This window comes from Rhinatrema bivittatum, chromosome 5 (assembly GCF_901001135.1).
Source record: "Rhinatrema bivittatum chromosome 5, aRhiBiv1.1, whole genome shotgun sequence".
Classification (NCBI taxonomy): Eukaryota; Metazoa; Chordata; class Amphibia; order Gymnophiona; family Rhinatrematidae; genus Rhinatrema; species Rhinatrema bivittatum.
Genome location: NC_042619.1, coordinates 218,475,988 through 218,497,497, shown reverse-complemented (window position 1 = coordinate 218,497,497; position 21,510 = coordinate 218,475,988). Strand labels below are relative to the sequence as shown.

At 46.2% G+C, this 21,510-nt stretch overlaps 1 protein-coding gene across 6 annotated transcripts in view; it reads left to right on the top strand.

Annotated features, from left to right (window-relative positions):
* Window positions 1-19,221, top strand: part of SYTL5 (synaptotagmin like 5) — a 186,838-nt gene extending 167,617 nt beyond the window's left edge. For 5 of the 6 annotated variants that reach the window (XM_029603207.1, XM_029603201.1, XM_029603203.1 and 2 more), the window contains 4 exons: window positions 9,660-9,768; window positions 11,819-11,954; window positions 16,896-17,098; window positions 18,515-19,221. In XM_029603207.1, the coding sequence (XP_029459067.1) occupies window positions 9,660-9,768; window positions 11,819-11,954; window positions 16,896-17,098; window positions 18,515-18,660 (594 nt within the window). In that variant the 3' untranslated portion in view covers window positions 18,661-19,221. The remainder of the gene's footprint in view (window positions 1-9,659; window positions 9,769-11,818; window positions 11,955-16,895; window positions 17,099-18,514) is intronic. The other variant, XM_029603206.1, reaches the window with a different exon arrangement.
* Window positions 19,222-21,510: the final 2,289 nt, after the last annotated feature.

Genomic DNA, 21,510 nt, shown 5'->3' with positions numbered 1-21,510 from the left:
AAGATATCCCGGAATCTGAGATCCTCAGAAAAGGTTCTCTGCATGACAATGCTTGAAGCTCCAAGATCCTCCGGGCAGAACAAATGGCTACCAGAAACACCATTTTCAAAGTAAGATGTTTTTGCAAAAAGATTCAGTAAAAGGCTTGGCCTTTAGCTCTCTTAAGATTCAGGTTGCGGCCTTGGGCTGACTACTAGGCAAGGTACATGGGCAGTCGTTGGCTACTCACCCAAATGTGGTATGTTTCCTTGGGGGGGACTAAACTGAGGTTCCAAGAGGGGGACATCTTTCGCACAGGAGAACGCAAGTGCTTTGCGCCCCCCCCCCCCCCCCCAAGGAAACATACCACATTTGGGTGAGTAGCCAACGACTGCCCATGTACCTTGCCTAGTAGTCAGCCCAAGGCCGCAACCTGAATCTTAAGAGAGCTAAAGGCCAAGCCTTTAACTGAATCTTTTTGCAAAAACACCAGGATTCTCAGTGGAGCGCAGGATTTGGTGAGAGAGGTAACAGTGGTGGGGCCGCTTGGAAATAGTGCTCAAAATATAATCAAATTTGAATTAATGACTGTAAGGGGGACTGTAAGTAAATCCACAGCTGTAGCACTAAACTTTCAAAAGGGAAACTTTGATATAATGAGAAATAATTAAAAAAAAATTGAAAGGTGTAGCTACAAAGGTAAAAAGTGTGCAACAGGCATGGACATTATTTAAAAAAAAAAAAAATACCATCATAGAAGTACAGTCCATATGTATTCCTCACATTAAGAAAGTGGAAGGAAGGTAAAACAATTGCCAGCATGGCTAAAAAGTGAGGAGAAAGAGGATATTTTAGCCAAAAGATCTTCATTCAAAAATTGGAAGAAGGCTCCATCAGAAGAAAACAAGATTAAGCATTGGCAAGTTAAATGTAAGACATTGATAAGACAGGCTAAGACAGAATTTGAAAAGAAATTGGCCATAGAGGCAAAAACTCAAAATTGAAACTTTTAAAAATATATACGAAGCAGAAGGCCTGCATGGGAGTCGGTTGGACCATTAGGTGGCTACTCTATTAGGCAACTACTCTATATGTTAGAAATGTAAAGAAAAGCAAAAGAAAATTGAAACCTATCTGGTTCTCAAAGGAGGTGGCTGACAAAATTAAAGCTAAAAGAACAGCATTCAAGAAATATAAAAGATCCCAAAGGGAGGAGCACAAAGAAGAATATTTGATTCAACTGAGGGAGACAAAGAAAATTAATCAAGTTGGCAAAAAGTCAAGCAGAAGAGAGAATTGCCAAGGAGATAAAAAATGGTGACAAAACATTTTTCAGATACATCAGCGAAAAGAGAAAAGTCCAAAGTGGTATAGTGAAATTGAAAGGTGGAAATGATCAATGTATGGAGAGAGATGAAGAAATGGCAGAAATATTAAACGAATACTTCAGCTCTGTGTTCACTAAAGAAGACCCTGGAGAAGGACCATCTCTACACAACAAGAAACTGGAGGGAAGTGGAATAGATGAAAATCCTTTTACAGTAGAAAATGTATGGGAAGAACTAAAGAATCTGAAAGTGGACAAAGCCATGGGGCCTGATGGGATTCATCCAAGGATACTGAGGGAGCTCAGAGATGTGCTGGCGGGTCCGCTGTGTGACCTGTTCAATAGATCCCTAGAAACGGGAGTGGTGCCGAGTGATTGGAGAAGAGCGGTGGTGGTTCCGCTTCACAAGAGTGGGAACAAAGAGGAGGCTGGTAACTACAGACTGGTTAGCCTCACTTCGGTGGTGGGAAAAGTAATGGAGTCACTGTTGAAAGAGAGAATAGTGAACTATCTACAGTCCGGAGAATTGATGGACCACAGGCAGCATGGATTCACCAGGGGAAGATCCTGTCAGACAAATCTGATTGACTTTTTTGACTGGGTAACCAAGGAATTGGATCAAGGAAGAGCGCTCGATGTCATCTACTTGGATTTCAGCAAAGCTTTTGATATGGTTCCGCACAGGAGACTGGTGAATAAAACGAGAAGCTTAGGAGTGAGTGCCGAGGTGGTGACCTGGATTGTAAACTGGTTGACGGACAGAAGACAATGTGTGATGGTAAATGGAACTTTCTCTGAAGAGAGAGCAGTTTTAAGTGGTGTACCGCAAGGATCGGTGTTGGGACTGGTCCTGTTCAATATCTTTGTGAGCGACATTGCAGACGGGATAGAAGGTAAGGTTTGTCTTTTTGCGGATGATACTAAGATCTGCAACAAGAGTGGACGCATACACACACATTTCAATTATTCCATCTCATCGCAAATTCCTGCGATTCCTGGTCAGCCCTCATCATTTCCAGTACCGTTCGGCCTGGCATCTGCTCCACGAGTATTCACCAAGTGCCTCGTGGTGGTCGCAGCCTTCCTCAGGAGTCAGGGTGTCCATGTCTACCCTTATCTCAACGATTGGTTGATAAGAGCCCCGACTCAGCAAGCCGCGTTGGCGTCCTTGTGTTTCACTCTCCATACCCTGATCTTCCTAGGGTTTCTAATCAACTATTCTAAATTCCAAACCTTATCTTTTATAGGGGCCAACCTAGACACTATACAGGCGAAAGCCTTCCTTCCTCAGGATCGGGCTTTCACCCTGGCCTCTCTGGCGCATCTTTTACAGACTCAAGTATCCTCAACTGCTCGTCACTTCCTCATACTGCTAGGCCGATAGCCCGCCTAGCTATGAGAGTCATGCAGTGGACTCTAAAATCCCAGTGGGTTCAAGCTTGTCAGCCAATGTCCATCATTGTTCACGTTACAACACAGCTCCGACTATCGCTGGCCTGGTGGATGCAACACTCCAACCTAACTCAAGACCTTCCATTTCAGGCCATAGAACCTCAAATTTCCTTGACGACAGATGCCTCCAACCTAGGGTGGGGTGCTCATGTCGGCATTCTACAGACTCAGGGAACCTGGTCTCCAGAGGAAGCCAAATACCAGATAAATTTCCTGGAGCTTCAAGCAATCAGATATGCCCTCAGAGTCTTTCAGGATTGCTCTCAAACAAGACCATCATGATTCAAACCGACAACCAGGTGGCGATGTGGTACATCAACAAGCAAGGGGGAACGGGCTTCTACCTTCTTTGTCAGGAAGCTGCACAGATATGGGCATGGGCCCTTTCCCACTCGATGCACTTCACAGCCACCTACTTGCCGCGCGTGGACAATGTGTTGGCAGACAAACTGAGCAACACGTTTCTTCCGCATGAGTGGTCTCTCAACCCCACGGTAGCGGACACAATATTCCATCGTTGGGGTTACCCTCACATAGACCTCTTTGCGTTAGTCCACATCCGCAAAGTAGAAAACTTCTGCTCCCTCACTCAAAACCACCACTCACAGCTGAGAGATGCTTTCATTCTCTCGTGGATCAGCAGTCTCCTCTATGCATACCCTCCATTTACACTCATATCAAAGACTCTCGTGAAGCTACGGAAGGACAAGGGCATAATGATTCTGATAGCCCCTCACTGGCCATGCCAGGTGTGGTTTCCAATCCTCCACATTCCTCTGGGGAAGGATCCGCTTCTGATAACTCAGACGGGAGGTCCTGGGTGCTGAGTAATTGCTGCATCCACCTAAGGCTTGCCCCCTGCATGAGACTGCTGCAAATTGTCGCCCGGACACCAAGAGCTAAGACTTCAAAAATGCGTTTTAAATAAAATTCAAGTTTACGGTCCTGTACAATCCCGTAAGGCTGTAGAGCCCACTACTGGGATGGTAGTGCGCTTTGTCACAGCGGTGACAGAAGAATCTACCTTAGGAATTTTTAACATGTCCAGGCAGTCCTCAGGGAGCGGGTACAATTTATCCATAGCCCTTCCAACGCGAAGACCAGTCTCTGGGGACTCCCATTCCCTGAGGAGGAGCAGGCGGTGCATAGGATGAAAAGGAAAACTGCGCGGTAAAGCCCTGAGTCCCGCCAGGACCGGGTCCGCGTTTGGTGTCATCGCCGCTGCCACAGAGTCGTCTGGGGGGGCATCAATTCCCAATTCCTGCAAAACAAGGAATAAGAGGCTCCAGCTCCTCCTGCCGAAATAAACGCAGGACCCGGGGATCATCGCCCTCTAAGGGGGGGGGCAGTAGAATCATCATCATCCCCTGCATTAAAAGGGTCCAGAGGAGGCTGGGGAGGAGGGTCCACCGGGGGAGGGGGAGCTCCCGGGACTAAACGAACCCTAATAGGGCCCTGAGGGTCCTGGACGATGTCAGGGGAAGGCACCGGTAAATTAGGAGGGTAAGGGAGGAAAAAACGGGGGGGGGGGGGGGGGGGGCGCTACCCCCCTCTGTAAACTGGCCAGGTAAGAATCATGCATTAATAACACAAATTCTGAGGAAAACGAGGCCGGATGGAATTACTCACGGGGGGGGGGGGGTGAGGGGGGGGGGGGGTCCGAGCCCCCCCCCCCCGAGAGCAAATCGGGCTCAAATTAGGGGGAAAAATCGGATCCCCAGCCCCTGGAGAAGCAGGAAGAGTTTCTTCTGAAAATCCCAAAATGGCCGCCGGAGACGCGCATTCCCGGGACGGGAACGGCTTTGAAATTCCTTATATGGGCTGGCCTCAGAACTCTGGTCTGTCTCCACCTGCTGGAACGGGGGCTTTACCCATGATCTGGACTGATCAGGGTACATACAGGGAAAAATGATTTAAGCTGCTCAGGATAGTAAAAAATGAAACATTCATCCTTATGCTTCACAATGCATCTGCATGGCTATCTCAAAACAAAAGAGTAACCCATAGTTTTAACATATGATCTATAAGCAAGGAATTCCCTTCTTCTTTGATGTGTAACATGAGCAAGATCGGGGAAAATTCTCACCAGAGCTCCATAAAATGGACTCGTCCTATTTTTAAAGAAACTTTTCATTACGATACCCATATCAAACTCTGATGCGAAAGTTACCAAGAAAGTAGCTCTTTCACAAAGTTCTACCGTGGAATCTTCCAGGTATTGAGTTAAATTCTCCGTAATCTCAACCTGATTTTCAACACGCTGTCTGTCTTTTTGTGAGAGAGTTAGGAAAGTTTTTGTTAAAATACTAAATCCTCTCACTATGATGCCAAACATAGGACTTCTTTTCTTTAGCATGAAAAAAGAATACCAGGAGGTATTTCTCAAAGGCTTCGGTAGATATATATATATATTTTTTAAAGTAAGGCTTTTACTTTTGTTTTTAAATTCCATGCAGTGTTCTGCATGCTGCTCCCCTCCTGCTCCACCTCCTCCTACCAGCATGCATATCAAACCTACAGGTGGGAGACTACAAAAGTCTAAATCATTGAGATTCTTCTAGCGCTCTTGCACTTTTCCGACAAACAAGCCATCACTTTTTTCACAGGATAAACACAGCATATGGCGTGACGCTTTACCTCAGTGGGCAGTTTAGCATTTTGTTGCATGACAACCCATTTCAGCTGAGGAGCCTAAGGAGAGCTGGCTTAATAGTTTCCCCCGGAGCGTCAGAGGAGGGGTGACTACGCGGTATATCTCCCCAGCCAGGCCGTCCAAAAACATTTCAAAAGCCAGTTCATTTTAACCGGGTATCTTTCAGAATTGTTCCGTGGAACTTAGTCGGCTAGTTTTTCAGCTGAAAATTCACCTAAATCTAGCCAGGCAAAATTTGTGCAACCGGGGTGGCCCAGCTGAACTGAACTGGTTAGCTGCGTAAGTCGGTGCTAACCAGTTAAATCATGAGCTTGCTGCGGGAACACTTCTGGGGCCATCCTGATTTTGCTTGGCTAAATTTGGCCACCTTGTGATTTCCAAAGTAGGGGGAGGAGGAGGGGTGAAATGTAGCTGTGGGCAGGAAATCATTTTTAAAAGGATTTTTAACAGGCTAACTTCCTGGTTAATCTTTTTAGAAAATTGACCCCCTCCACTCCTTCAGTTCCCTGGATCTTACTCCCTTAGAACACTGCTGCCCCCTGTGGGCAATGAGAGGTCGATAATCAAGAAAAAAACTGAAGTCCAAAAGTTAGGGTCCTAAGTTAGGCGTCTCTTTGCTGCCCAACTTAGGGATCTAAATTTTTAGCTAAAAAATTCAAATAAATGTAGGTCGGACGCCTTCTATCTAGTCCCCTTGTAGCCAATATCCTGCTTGATACCTCTCCAGATCCGAGCCTCGCTGGCAGCTCCACCCCTTTCATGATGTCATCTGCAGCAGACTCTAAACAGAGGGATACGAGTGGGGGATGGGGTGGGTCGCTCTTTTGGGGAGCTACTTCGGGGATGACCTGAGAGAGTGGGGATTGATACTCAGGATGTGGTAGAGTATGCATCCTCTGTTTTTAGAGTGAGGGGATTAGGTGTGCTGGGGTTTTGGTAGGCTAATCCAGTGGTTCTCCACCTTTTTCCCATCGTGACACACCTGACAGACCACGCTCACATGTGTGACACACTTCTCATTATATTTCACGTAGGAAATAAAAAGTAAAGGCCCAGTATTATTTTTATTGTTAAGAATGACACAAGGGAAAGATACGTATTCTGTCTGAATAGAAATTGCATAAATAGTAAAGACCCCACACCAAAACAGCACCAATTTCCAGTACTCAAACAGTAATCACCTTACCTAAGAAAAGGCAACACTGAAAATATTACACCAGGCCTTAAGATACCAATACATCCCCTATTAGGAAAACGGAGCAAGTCAGGCTGCTATAGAGCCCTACACAGAAACTACACGTCAGCAGAAAACCTCACCTAAATCACATGTGCTGACCCTCACCTAACAAAGAATAAAGAAACCAAAACACATAACTAGAAGCATGCAGACAAAAACTGAATTGGAAACCGTAACAAGCCAGAGTCTCTATATGTAGTGTAACAAAGGAAAAAAGAAACATCACCCATCCTTATAAAACAAATCAAGAAATATAAAATCAGTAGCAGTAAAACCATACTAACAAAAAGAACAGAATATTTCAAAATAGCTGATGAATGGCATATCCAATAATTATAAACTCATATCAAAAAGTTTTAGATACCAATACAGTATTTCAAAATAGCAGTCACAACGGCCCAATAATGAAAAATAAGGATACAAAAAATGTTTTGCTCTCGATTCCTGGGAACATTTGATATCCAGGTGCCCTGAGATTGTTTTGAATTAGCAGGAGGAGGGATGGTTTGCTTGCAACTTTCTCCTCTGTATCTCACACTGGCTCTCAACCTTTCACATATACACATGCTTTTTCTCTCTCATTTATATAGGCTCTTAATTACACATTTACACATAGGCTGTCTGTCTTTTCACGCTTACACTCACAGGCTTTCAATCACACACATACATGCTGTCTTTTTCTCTCACATACAGACTCTCATTCACATGCTTACAAACATGTCCTCTCTTTCTCTCATTTACACACAGGCTCTCAATCACATACTCACATGCTCCCTCACCTAAACCAGCTCTCAATCACACACAGACACACATGCGCTCTCTCTTACTTATACACAATTTTCCTTTTTACTTCGTTTTACAGTAAGGCCTCCAGTTTGCTTCGGGGCCTGTTTTCCTGTGCTAATATCCCAGCATGATGGTTCAGATTGTACCCAAATACTCTGAGATCCCTTTAAAAAAAATGTCATTTTGCAATTGATGTAAGGCAGTACAAGACATACAGAATATTGTAGCAGGTTATCAGCACTTCTGTCATATTTTGGTGCTTATTTGCAGTGATCATGGAAAAAGTGTGGCTGGATAGGCACTCACCCACCTAACAGCTGCACCAGCCAGGCAGGCTTGGATTTGCCAATAAGCACTTATAGGGCCTGTGTCTAGGGAGGCAAAAAATCTGGGGGCGGCAGGCTGGCTAAAGATCTGCTGCCTTCCAGCTGTGAAGAAACTCATCCAGCAGGGAATGGCCTTCTGTATCCTCCTCCTCCTCTCCCAGGCAGTGCTGCAGGGAACAGGAGGGGAGGGACTAAGACTGGAGGAGGCAGAACAGAACAAGGAAAAGCTGTTAAGCTCCATAATCCAACCCCTCCAATCCTGAACTGTTGCTGCCATTGCACTCTTCCTCTTGCCTAAAAGGATCATCTGTAGTATCGGGGATATGAACTGGGGGGATATGAAGGGGATGGAAAGGGAATTATTATGGTAGGGCCTGCAGAGGAGCCGAGAGAGAGATTAGCTAGGGGTAAGAAGGGATTGGGGGAGCAAAAGGGCAATTGAGTAGCTGAGAGGAGGATCATTGAGGAGTGAGGAGAGATGATGGGGAATATGAGGCTGGGGACTTGTGTATGTGTGTGTGATAGAGGGAGGAGTATGGGGTGAGAGGTAGCTTGTGTGAGTGAGAGAGGGAGGAGTATGGGGGGTGAAGGGGCAGCGTATGGGGTGAGGGGGCAACGTATGTGGGTGAGGGATATGGGGTGAGAGGCAGCATGTGTGTGAGAGGGAGCGGGGTATGTGTGTGAGAGATGGTATGGGTGAGGGAGTAGGATTTGTGGGTGAGAGATGGGTATGGGGTGAGGGAGCAGTGTATATGAGGAGTATGGGGTATGGGGCAGTGTATGTGGGTGAGAAAGGGGGTATGGGGTGGGGTCACGGTGTGTGAGAGAGGGGGTGTGTGAGAGAGGGGCATGGAGGGCAGCATATGTGTATGAGAGGGACAGGTATGGGGTGGGGGGCAGTGTATGTGGGTGAGAGAGGGGTATGGGATGCAGGCCTAGTGTGAGAGAGGGGCATGGGGTGAGGGCAGTGTGTGTGTGTGTGTGTGTGAAAGCAAGAGGAGTATGAGGTGGGAAATAGTATGTACGTCTGAGAGAGGGGTATGGGTGAAGGCAATGTGTGTGAGAGAGAGAGAAGGGAACAGAATCAGAAGTGTGTGTGTGCGTGCCAGATTGGGTTGGAAATTTAGAGAGGATGGGGAGGGTAGGGATACCTTCCTCTTTGCCTCAGCATTGCAATTTGAATCCTCCCTATCTCACATTTTATCCCCCCTTCCTTCCTTCCTAGCTCTCCCTTCACCCCAGATCCTAGAACCTAGCTCACAACCCCTGATCCAAGCTCCTCCCACCCTCATTCTCCTCTTACCCCCATCTCAGATTCCTGTTGCTCCTCCTCCTCTGCTTATCTCCACCCTTCTTTGATTTTCTCCATCTCACTCATCTCCCTACATCCCAAACCCTCTCATCTGCTCACCCCCTGGTCCTCCCCTCATCTCAGTCTCCGGTCCCTCTCCCCAAGGTCTGCTCCCTGTGCTGATACTTGAGAACCCTTTTCCTCACCCAGCAAAAAAAAAACCCCCTAAATTACACAGACACAAGCAAGGTTAGAAAACAACTTTATTTTTACTCAGTAATATAAAAGATGGAAATGTTTGCCAGTGTGCTGCAGAATCTATCCCTGCGTTGCCACATGAAACTGGACCTTCTGCTCTGTGTTATCTGACTTTCCGTAGAGAGAATTGAGGGGGGGGGGGATGCCTAGGGGGTGACAAAACGCTAAATCTTGTCACTGCACCCGGGGCGGGGACTCTTGCTTAGGCCGCGTGCTTCTTGCCACCTCGTATCCACTGATGATTTAGCTCTCAGGAGTCCATCCTGCCTGCTGGTACGTTGTTGGCACAGCGCTTTCCATTAAATGAAACCTGTGTTTCCTGTCTCCTTCCCGCTCTGCGCCTGTGCCAGGCGGACGTGGCAGCCGACGCCATCCTTCAGTACAAAGGGGAGCTGACGGTCGTTCTGCGCTACATCCCCCCGGAGAAGAACCTGATGCTTCCGCTGGACCAGCTTCAAGGTAGGGCGAACGGCGGCCAGCACCTGCTGGGGAAGCGAGGGCGGCGGCGGGCGCGCGGGATCTGGGCCATCGGAGATAAGATCATCAAATCCCCCCCCCCCCCCCCCTTCACAGCAAGTCACGGGAGGAGCCTAGAGGATAGGGGTTTCCCAGCAAGTTAATGGATTCATTTGTTGGCATTTAAAGCAGCCAGGCTGCCAGGTCTTTCTGTAGGGACTCAGCCGGCACTTGGTGCAAGGGGAATCTGTAACGACCAGGGAAAGGGCGGGGAAAAAAAGGCAAAGCATAGGAATGCAAAGTTGAGATTTTGAACCATCAAGGTAATGTTGGAAATGTACCGGTGTTACATATTGCACCTGTGCTATGTTCAGCGCAATTGTTCCTGCCTGCTAAAAGGTATTTAAATCTCTTATATTAAGGATATCTCCAAGAGCTCTTGCCCCCCCCCCCCTGTTACATTAAATCACTCTATTCTACTGTTCACAGTACTACATGGAGTAGGCTCTGTTTTGGGTTTTGGTTTTTTGTTAATAATTTTCTGGTATTTCTTTAATCTTTTTTGCTTAAAGATGGGTAACCTATGCCATAAGGGTGTTCTGTCTCCCATCTACAAGTTCCGCCTTTAATCTCACTGTCCTACTTTCACGATAAAGTCTCTGCCCATCCTACTCTCCCCCTTTTTGTCCATTATAGTACGGCTGCTTCCTTGTTTAACTATTTTATTTATAGAATTTCAAAATGACATCATCAAGATAAAAGTTGACACAAGAAAATGAAATAATTATCTAGAACAGTTTTTGACCCCGTCCTAGACTGCCCCCCCCCCCCCCCCCCCCCCCCCCAAGCAGTCTGGATATCCACAATGAATAGGCATTCATGTCTTGCTCTCTAGCCGGGTGGCTGCTCCCATGCCCAGCCCTGCCCTGGAGAGGCAAAACCATCTCTGGCATTACCAGAAACCCGGCATGCAAAACCAGGACTGCATCAAGGCAGGGGAATGAGCCTAAACCTTCCCTTTTGCTTGTCTACATACTTGTTTCTAGTAACAGACAAAGTTCAAAACATGTTCCTGGAACACTGTTGCAAAATGACCTTGACGCTGCTACCCATCTTGCCTGCTTATTTCAATAGCGCCTCTAGACGTATGCAGAGCTGTAGAAAGGTACATCAGAGAGAGTCCCTACAGTTTGGTCAAGAGACTCACGCAAGACAAGCCTATAGCTTCTTGATAGAATGGAGATGGGCTGACAGTGATCTGGGCAATAAGGGTCATTGGCCCCTAACCCGTCCGAGGCTAGGGAAGAGTCTAGGTGAGTGGGCTCATGGGGCCCTTACTACTTTGGGCTTTGCCCCGTTGCTTGAAAGGTGGATCTGCCTCTGCTTCCATACATGGCGAGTTTCTTCTTGATGTCTCTGAACAATCAGAATAACTCATTCTTGTTTAATTTTTCTGTTTTAAGCTTTGTGCAGCTCATCAATGGCTTTTTTTTTTTTTCCCTCTGTATGGAGGAGCCCAAGATGACATGGTATGGCGCAGAAGCAACCTAAACATAATTTTGTGTGGTGTCCGTTAGTCCGCAAACCTGTGGTGACCTTTTTTTTTTTTTTGCGCGCTCAATGCATTCTGAGCACACTTACTCCATTTTATGTTATAACTGTATTCCCAAACCACACTGAGCCAACAAACGACCTACTACAGACTGCACATGATTTTCTGCATTTAAACTGATTACCTTACAGGGTTTGGTCCTCTAATCCAGGCTTCCCAGCCCAGACATGGGGCTTTACCCAATCAGTCTGTGTGGTTTTTAAGAGAAGCACCCCCCCCCCCAAATGAATATACACAAGATTTTATTTGTATATGCCGGAGACCTAGAGCGTGCAGACACATCTCATGCATTATGATGGTGAACATCCCAGTAATGCAACCTGTTAAGTTTCTGGGACCGGGGAGGAAACCACCGAGCATGTTTGCCTGGCAATGTACACAGAAGACTTTCCTGTCAAGCTGGACTGCACAGAAAGTGACTTGTCTTCTTTCATTTCGCAGGCAAAAAGAGCTTCAAGAGAGGAAAGAAAGGGAGCATTCAGCTGCCAACTGGAGGAGTGCTGGAAGTACTCGTCAAGGAAGCCAAAAATCTAACAGCTGTGAAGTCGGGGGGTACTTCAGATACATTTGTGAAGGGGTAAGGCTGGTTTCCCCCAGCTTAGTGAATTCTGCAGGAACACATACCAGTGGCTGCTCATAGTAAAGTAACAGTTTTCAAGTGAGCAAGGGCCAAATTCAACATACGAGACCTGTCTAGTGACGCTTTATCTGATGACTCTAAATGCAGTATCAGGCTGATACAGTACATTTGGACGCACGTTTTCGACGCGTTAGCTTTACCCCTTATTCAGTAAGGGGTAATAGCGCGTCCAAAACGTGCATCCAACCCCCCCCGAACTTAATAGCGCCCGCAACATGCAAATCCATGTTGATGGCCCTTTTAGGTATTCCCGCACGATTCAGTAAGTAAAATGTGCAGCCAAGCCGCACATTTTGCTTTCAGAAATTAGCGCCTACCCAATGGTAGGCGCTAATTTCTCCGGGCACTGGGAAAGTGCACAGAAAAGCAGTAAAAACTGCTTTTCTGTGCACCCTCCAACTTAATATCATGGAGATATTAAGTCGGAGGTCCCGAAAATTAAAAAAAAAAAAAAAAAAAATTTGAAATAGGCCCGCAGCTCGTGGGTTGAATACTGGACGCTCAATTTTGCCAACGTCCGGTTTCCAAACCCGTGGCTGTCAGCAGGCTCGAGAACCGACGCCGGCAAAATTGAGTGTCAACTGTCAAACCCGCTGACAGCCGCCGCTCCTGTCCAAAAAGAGGTGCTAGGGACGCGCTAGTGTAAATAAATGTATTTACTGTATTGCGCGTAAAGGAGAGCGGGCGCTCGCCCGATCTCCCGCGACTTTTACTGTATCGGCCCGAGGAGTAGTGGAATGGCCATGAGGGGAGCTCTGGGTCTGGGTTGCATATATTTGTTAAAGTCACACTGGTTTCTTATTGATTCATAGCCCTGATTTCTAAAACATTTTCTCTCATTTTTTTGCATGCAAAGGGAAAAAGTACATTTTACAAATCAGACTCCCCCATCAACTTTGAAGACCCTAAAATGTTGTATGGGGCGTCCCAAACTCCTCTCCCTGAGATAAGGACCAGTGGTTCCTCTTTGCAAGGGGAGAGGGACAGTTTATCTTGTGGTGTAATTTCCAGTCTTCTGCAGCTGAGAACTGTTCTCACATTTCACTTCTCCCAAGCACAGTACAAAGCTTTAATGGCATTCGCATGTAATCCATCCTAAGGCAGACTACCCAGAGAATCAGTAAACTGTTTGGACTGACCTTTGGCAGGAAGGAACTTCATGTCCATCATTGGGGTGTATACTTACATTTTATTTCCTTCATTTTGTTTTTCTTCTTATGTTTTTTTTCTTCATATTTTTTTTGGTTTTAGTTATGGTTTATTTCAGCACAAAATAAAAAACACAACAACAACAAAAACATCACAATAACAAAATGAAGCATTGCTCCGTCCCCTACTGAAAAGAAAATCCAGTGCCACAAAAATTAAAAACATTCAAGGGTCTATGGGCCTGCTCCCATCCTCCCCTTTCCCCTGGATACCTCTTACTCCATCTGGGTCTTCAAAGTTGATGGGGGAGTCTGATTTGTAAAATGTATTTTTTCCCTTTGCATGCAAAAAAAATGAGAGAAAATGTTTTAGAAATCAGGGCTATGAATCGATTCGAAATCAGGATGTGCAGTCCCAGCAGTTGTGCTGTTGGTAGTTTTTCTGACCATTTACCAGACTCTGTCATCCCAGGTCCTTTGCCAGGAAGGGCTGTGTCAAAGGCTTGAACCAGCGCGATGCCTTCCCCATGCCTGGAGTCCTCTTGGGGGGGTCTCTGTTTAAGATTTTTCTTTGTGCTTTTCGCTCTTTTCTGTTTTTCCTCGAGTCTGTTAGTCAGGGCCAGAATTAAGCCTTTTAAAAAAATAAGTACAAAACAGCCTCTGTGTCAGTTTGCTTTGCATTATTTTGAACTGGAAGGGAGAAAATTCCACAGAAAAAAACTATGCAAGTAAAATTATGTGCAAAAATTGCCATGGGACTTCTGTTCCAAGTGCTAAATGTAAGAATTGGGTGATTGGTCTACACCAGGGGTTCCCAACCTTTTTTTGGGAGCGTGGACTCCTTTTCAAACTCCAAAATGTTCACGGACCCTCACATGCTTCCCTTTCATTTTTACCTGCAGTTATGTGCCGTATTTAGAAAAGTGATTAATGTAACAAAGAAATAATTATATGCACAACAAACTCATGATATATAAAAAAAAACCATTAAATGCTTACTGTAATAAATGGAATACATATAATTACAAAGCACAGCAGTAATTGTGCAAGATTGTACTTATGTTCAATAACATACATAGTGAAACTACAGGCAGCCACACAGCTGAATCTGGGGGAATGGACTGAAGGAGGGAGAGAGAGTGAGAAAAGACTGGCAGGGTGGGAGAGAGAAACGGGTTGTTGGAGATGGAATGATGGAGGGAGTGAGAGAAACTGACCAGGATGGACTGGTGGAGAGAAAGAAAGGATGGCAAGAAAGAGATTGGTGAAGGAAAAGAGTGGGAGACTGGTAGGGATGGACTGGTGGAGGGGAGAGGCAGACTAGTAGAAATGTACTGAGAGAGACAAACTTGGTGGGAATGGACTGATGGAAGGGGATAGAGAGACTGGTGGGGATGGACTGATGGAAGGGGAGAGATAGAGAGTGGTGGGGATGGACTGATGGAAGGGGAGAGAGAGAGAGTGGTGGGGATGGACTGGTGGAGGGGAGAGAGAGAGAAACTTGCAGGCTGGACAGGTGGAGGGAGGGGGGGGGTCTGATTGGGATGGGCCATGGAGCAGAGACAGTGTGAGAGACTGGTGGGGGAAGAGGAAAGAGGGATATTTGAGACAGGCCCACATCACTAAAAGGGAGATGTGAAGAGAGGTTTGGTGCACCCAACATGGTGTATTTTTTATGAAAGTTTTTTTTTAATGAAAATAATCTGTGATGGGGAAACCACCCTGTTAGTTTGATCTTGGCGGGGGTCCAAAGGCTCTTTCCACACCTGCCTGTTACCAAATTCCATACATGCAGCGATAAGACACACCTACTCCTAAAGCACAAGGCACTGCTATAAACATTTTGCACCATTGTCATCTCTAAACAGAAGAATCTTCCAAGTAGCAAAGAAACCCCTGTCCAGTTTCAACCTTCTAAGAAAACTACCACCAACATTATTCATGTGCATTAATCAATGAAAATTCTTCTATTTCGGAATGGGACAGAATTCCAATATAAAAGCTATACTTCAAGTTCTACAATACCCTGCATTCATAGAAACTCCCTCAACAAAGGGTGTAGAGCAGAACAAGGGCACTTCCCCTTACCACTCACCATAAAATAATAATAATCAAATTCTGGTGTCATCTCATTAACAGCAACACAAACTCCCTCCATTATCAGGAACATTGTATATTACAAAATCCTGCAAAAAATGTACTTTGGATCTATAGGAAGCCTGCCATACCATAACACCCTAGTTGCCAGACTCAAACAGTAATAATCCTACCTATGAAAAGGTAATACTGCAAATCTTATAACAGGCCCTAAAACACCAATACACCTCCTGTTAAGGCAGCTGAACTTGTTCAGTTTTCCTAGGTACCTATATAGAAACTACATAGTAGCAGAATACTTCACCTAAATCACATATATAAAACAGACAGATCCTTGCCAAATACAAAATAGAGACCATAAAGTATAAATACAAACTCGCAGACAAAAACTAAACTAGAAACCTCAGTGCAACAATGGAAAACCAGAAACAACATATTCCTCTTAAATCATCAAACAATACAATCAAGAAATACAAAATATCAATAGTAAAACATACTAATAAAAATAATATTTCAAAACTGATACATAGAACATCCAATAATTAAAAACTCATAAATTATTTTTTAATTCCCAAATACCAATAAAATATTTCATAATAGACACATCAAATAATAGCCAACAAAATTAATGAGGATTAAATTCCCCACTCTCCATACTTGGGAACTTTAGATTTCCAGTCACCCTGATATTGCTCTGGAGTAGGATGGGGCACACAATCTTTCTCCTCTCTCTCATACACATGTTCATTCTCACTCACACACACATGGTTCTTCTCTTCACTCATATGGTCCCTTTCTCTCTCTCACATACACACATAACACATGCTCCCTCATGCACATATACACACAGGCTCCCTCACTCACACCCACACACGCTTTCTCTCTCTCTTATACACACACACACACACACACATGCTTTCTCTCTAACACACACACACACATGCTCACTCATACACACAGGCCTCTCATACCCTCACTCTCACCCAGGCCCCTTCCTATTTATTTCCTGGAGTCTGCGGGGGGGAGGGGGGGTCCTGTGGCTGCCTCCTCTCTCAGGCTGCCAGCGTGTTGGGATGCGGTGGTGGCGGTACTCGGCATTTTTCAGTCTTCAGCCACCTTTGCACCAGCAGACTGTCGGGCCTCCTTTAATCTTCAGCCGGCAGCGGGATGGGTGTACCGGTGGTTCTTCTGCCTCCTTCAGTCTTCTCTGGCTGGGGTGTGCTGGCTGCCTATTGGTCCTCTTCTTTTGTGGCATGGGCTTTCTTCTATCCCTGCTGACTTCCCGCAGACCCCCTGTTATGGTCTGGCGGACTCCTAGGGGTCCACAGACCACAAGTTGGGAACCACTGGTCTACAGTACTTTTCAGTGGAAGGTTTTGCTTGCATAGATTTACTGTGGAATTTATTTTGCCTTCCAGAAGTTGCAGGATATTAAATCTTTGGGAAAAAGCCGCACAGTTTCAAAATGCGTGGATGCAGACTGACGTACAGGCCTTTTACACTCTTGTTCCACTTTTTTGCCTTTTGTCATGCTGAAATTTTTTCTTCTTCACCATAACATGCACCGCTTGCAGCAGCTTCTGTGTATACTGCCACACTTCTTGTAATTCCTTTGTCCATTTTGAAATTTCAGCTACCTGCTCCCAGACAACAGTAAAGCGTCAAAGCACAAAACTCCGGTGGTCAGGAAGACTGTGAACCCTCACTGGAACCACACCTTCACCTTCAGCAGCCTGCAGCCTGGCGATTTAAGCAGCGTCTGCCTGGAGCTGACTGTCTGGGATAAGGAATCCCTCTCCAGCAACGTCTTCCTGGGGGGAGTCCGCCTGGGGAGCGGTAAGGCCTGTTTTTTGATTGGTTGCAGCAATTAGCTGAGTGATGATCATTCCAAAAATGAAAGGGTGGCGGGGGGCGGGGCTATGACATCATATGTCATGGAGCAAAACAGATGGGGGGGGGGGCTTGTTTTTTGGGGTTTTTTTTGTTCTTTTGTGATACTGGGTTGTGTTGTTTTAATTAGTTTAACCACAGCTAAGTTACCTGTGTATGTGCTTCTCACATAGGGGTTAGGGTCCAGCACATTTGAATCGGCCAAGCAGGCTGCTAAATTGGTGCTTGAGGGGCAGGCAACTTCCAGCTTCCAGTTTGAAAGTAGCCGTGGAGGAGCAATGTCGGCAAAGCCATCCTTGTGATGGGAAAACACAGGAGGTTGTGGGGGGGGGGAGGCGTGCATGCTGATATCACGTTTTGCTCTGTCACTGCAGCACAACATGGATGCGTTACTAGAAGCACCTTGGGCCTGCAAGGTGCCTGCACCACGGCAGTAACGCTTCTTGAATTTTCAGGAGGGGAATTCCTCTTTAAACTTAAACTGCGTAACATGTGCCAGTTTCCTTTCAATGCTTGTTCTTGTGTGTCGTCTTTTTTTTTTTGCCCTGGTAGTGACTGTGGCAAAGAGCCTCAGTGAGCACACCAAGCATATTAGTGTCTCTGCTTTTATCTGTTAATTTTGAGAATTGAAGACATTGGGGCAGATTCATCAGTTTTACTACAGTGCAGACGTTGCCCCTTTTACCCCGGCCTTTTCTCTGTTGAAGGTACCGATATATTTTCCTTATAAGTCTGAAGCATCTTTTGATATTGTGCTCAAACTTGTGTTTGGCCCAGTCATTTCCTCCTCCCCCCCACGGGCTTCCAGTCAGTCAGAACCGGCCTTCATGTGAACTGCCCATGGCTGGGGGAGGGGGGGGTCTTCTCCATTTTTATTTACCTCCCTCTTTTCTAGCCCAGTAATTGTAAGGACTGCCCCGTAACTGAAAAGCACAGATCAACCTTCCCTCCAGACACTGCTGTGTGTGCACTTGGAGTCTGGCCAGCAGATGGTTGCTGTTGAGCATTGCCTGGGGCTAAAACAATTGCCTGCGCAGTATCCCCTAGTCGGGCCTTGGAGCGGGAGCCGAGCTTGGCAGTCCAACCCCAGGTCTCCTGCATAGTAGCAATGTACAGCGCTGCCATTGGGCCATACTTAGATAAATCTGCCCCATCCTCTTCTGAATGCGACATAAAATATCTGAATCGGGCTACCCACTTTTTTTTTTTTCTTTTGTTTCCATGGCACAGTAGCCAGCCTCTGTGAGGCCTGGGCTTGACCTGTGTAGACTGCCAGGATCTTTTCTTAGAGGGATAATGGCAGGCTGCTGTTTTAAGTCTCCCGACGCCAGCGTTCTGAGCCTGTCAACGTTTTGCAATTAGCAGGTACAAGTTCTGAGAAGGAGCCGGACTGGATGGATTCTCAAGGGGAAGAGAAGCTCCTGTGGCAAAAGATGCTGGACAGTCCCGGGACCCCCGTGGAGGGCACCTTAATGCTGAGGTCCAGCATGGGAAAACGCAAACTCTAAGTGGCAGCGGCTGACCGGAGAAAACGAACTACAGCCACTCTGCCCCAAGGCCTCTCCTGTGTTTAACTCTTATGCCCGTGAGGACCCAGGGGAGGGCTTCATTGGATTTCAGCGGAGGGGAAGGGGATTGGTGTGTGCCTATCTGAAAGTAAATGGCACAGTGTTCCTATCCACTTCCAAGGTGAACAGGGGCAGAAAACAAGAGGTTTGGTCTTCATCGCTCTCTCTGCATCTCTAACCTTCACTCTTCACAGCACAGGTTACTGAAATCTGTTATTCGATGTCCACTTGTGAAGCAAACACAAACAAACTGTGCTCTTGTTTTATTGACTTTCAACTAATCCATGACTGCAGAATATTCCAACTGCAAAAATTAAAAAGAAAAAAACAGGGGGAGGAGGAATTGGGGGCTAGAAGTGCCTGAATTAAGATCCATACTCCATGCAGCTTGGAAGAAGCATGGAACTCTGGCCTTTACATTACTGAAAGCTTCTACGCTTGTGAATTAAAAAAAAAAAAAAAAGACAGCAAAGCCAAACTACTTGTTACTAAATTTGTACCCAGAAAACAAGTGCCAGGTGGCTACACTGCCAAAAACCCTTGGCATTATGCTAAGGTGAGATTACCCAGTGGTCATTTAATGTGTTCATTGCACATACAGTGGGGACAGTCACCCCCTGATCGCATCAGCACAGGGTAATCTGGTGCAAATATGGTTTATTTTTCACTGTTAGCAACAGAATGATGTGCGGTACAGATTATACTGAGCAATAACAGTTACCACTCAAAATCTTTTTATTTTACATATGCACACATTGATTGCGCACAATATTCGATACCACAGCAAATAAATATATAAACGAAGGATCCCGACATGGCCGTGTTTCGCATCAGGGCTGCCTCAGGAGGACCAGAAATTCCACAACTTTGTATGTGTGAATCCGGGCAAATAGTCTGCTAATGTCTCAAGAATGGTATGCAGCTCAGGACAGGATGTCAAGAGGGCGAGACAATTTCGAGGAGCCACGGAGGTGGCCGTGACACCAAGGCAGTAATTGGTCTTAATAGATTTGAGGACCAAATAGGCTTTCACGATGTCAAGCCATTGTGTGGAACCAGATGGGTGAAGGAGCTGGAACCATCGCGGAAAAGGTTGTACATTAAACAGCTTTATAATAGTAAAAGTAGGACCGGGAAGGTCTCCAAAATGAGAAGTCAATATGAGACATTAGCAGACTATTTGCCCGGATTCACAGCATACAAAGTTGTGAAATTTCTGGTCCTCCTGACGCAGCCCTGATGTGAAACACGGCCGTGTCGGGGTCCTTCGTTTATACATTATTATTTACTGTGGTATCGAATATTGTGCACAATCAGTGTGTGCATACGTAAAATAAAAAGATTTTGATTGGTAACTGTTATTGCTCAGTATAATCTCTGCTACACATCATTCTGTTGCTATTTATCTATATGTGTGTGCTATCTACTCTGCCCTTCCCTTGTGCTGTTATTTTTCACTGTTCACAGTGCATGCAATTACAGCCCAGCAGTAAGCATACATTTCATTGACCAGCCCGTACTGAGGTCCCTAGTAGGATTTGCACAGCTCATACCAACAGTGACAATATTTAAAGCAGGTGTATCTCGTATTGCGCTTCTAGGACAGATTACATCACGTGAGGAAACAGGTTACTCTGTACAGTCTTTAAAGGAAATGTCCCACAATGAGTGTTTTATTGCAGGAATAATCATTTTTTTCTTTTGATCCTGAGCTGCTGTCTTAGGTAATCTGATTTTGTTTTTACTTTGGAGCTCAACCCCAGTTTATTGAAAGGGCTTTCTGCTATGTCGATATGTTTAGTCATGGGTCCGTGCCACCAGCCACTCTCCCAGTCACAATCCAGCTGGGATTCTCGAGTTAAAATAAGAAACTGAAATGCTGGTTAAATCTCTGGGAGTGTTTCTCTATGGTCCTGCTGCCTGACTCCTCCCTGGTTTCTCTATCAGAGGACCCCGTGATGTCTCTACTGCCTAATTTTACCCCGTTCCTTCCAAGGCGTCATAGCTATGGATTTGGGATGTCACCGGTAGTTCAATGTCCCTGTTGCCTTAACTTTGACAAACATTAGTCCCCGGGTCATGTGGTAATGAAGCAACTATTTCCTTAATCCTCATTCACGCTTCTCGCAGCTGCTTCCGCCACAGCCTAGGACCTGCTTGCACTCTATGGCTCCGGGTTTGGAGGGGAACCAGGCCCTGCCACCACCTCCCACCATAGTCTGCAGCTGCTGTTTGTACTTCCCCTTTCCCTGCGGCTGCAGCATTCACTTAGAACTCTTGACCTGCGGACTTTCTGAGTGCGTCCTCTTCTGGAGGGGTTTCCACCATCCGTCTCCCAGGTCCGTTGGCTCAGGCTCATCTGCGGGGGGGGGGGGGGGGGGGCTGCTGAAACCTCCACCCTCCACCCTCCTCTCCTCTGTCTCTTCTCCTTGTTCTCTTTCCCGTTCCCGCCCTGCCCTATCTATTTAAGCCCCTTCAGCAGCCCCTCCCGAGCTTTAAAGGGGAAGAAACTCACTAACAGCGTGCTGTGCGCCTCAGATCACTGACTTCCAATCGCCCTCAAGGAATACCCAAAAAAATCCTTGTGCCTATAGGAAAAGAGGTTTCACTGGCGTCTCAGAGCTCCCTTTCGTGGCAGCAGAGGGAGATGTACAGTAGAGGAAAAAGGGGGGAAGGGGGTGGGGATACCGTAACCTTGGTATGGGAGGATTTGGAGTTTCTCTCTCTTGCCCAGGGTGAGGCACCCCCCCCCCCCCGGAGGCTCGTGGACCCAGCGGGGGAGGGTGAAGG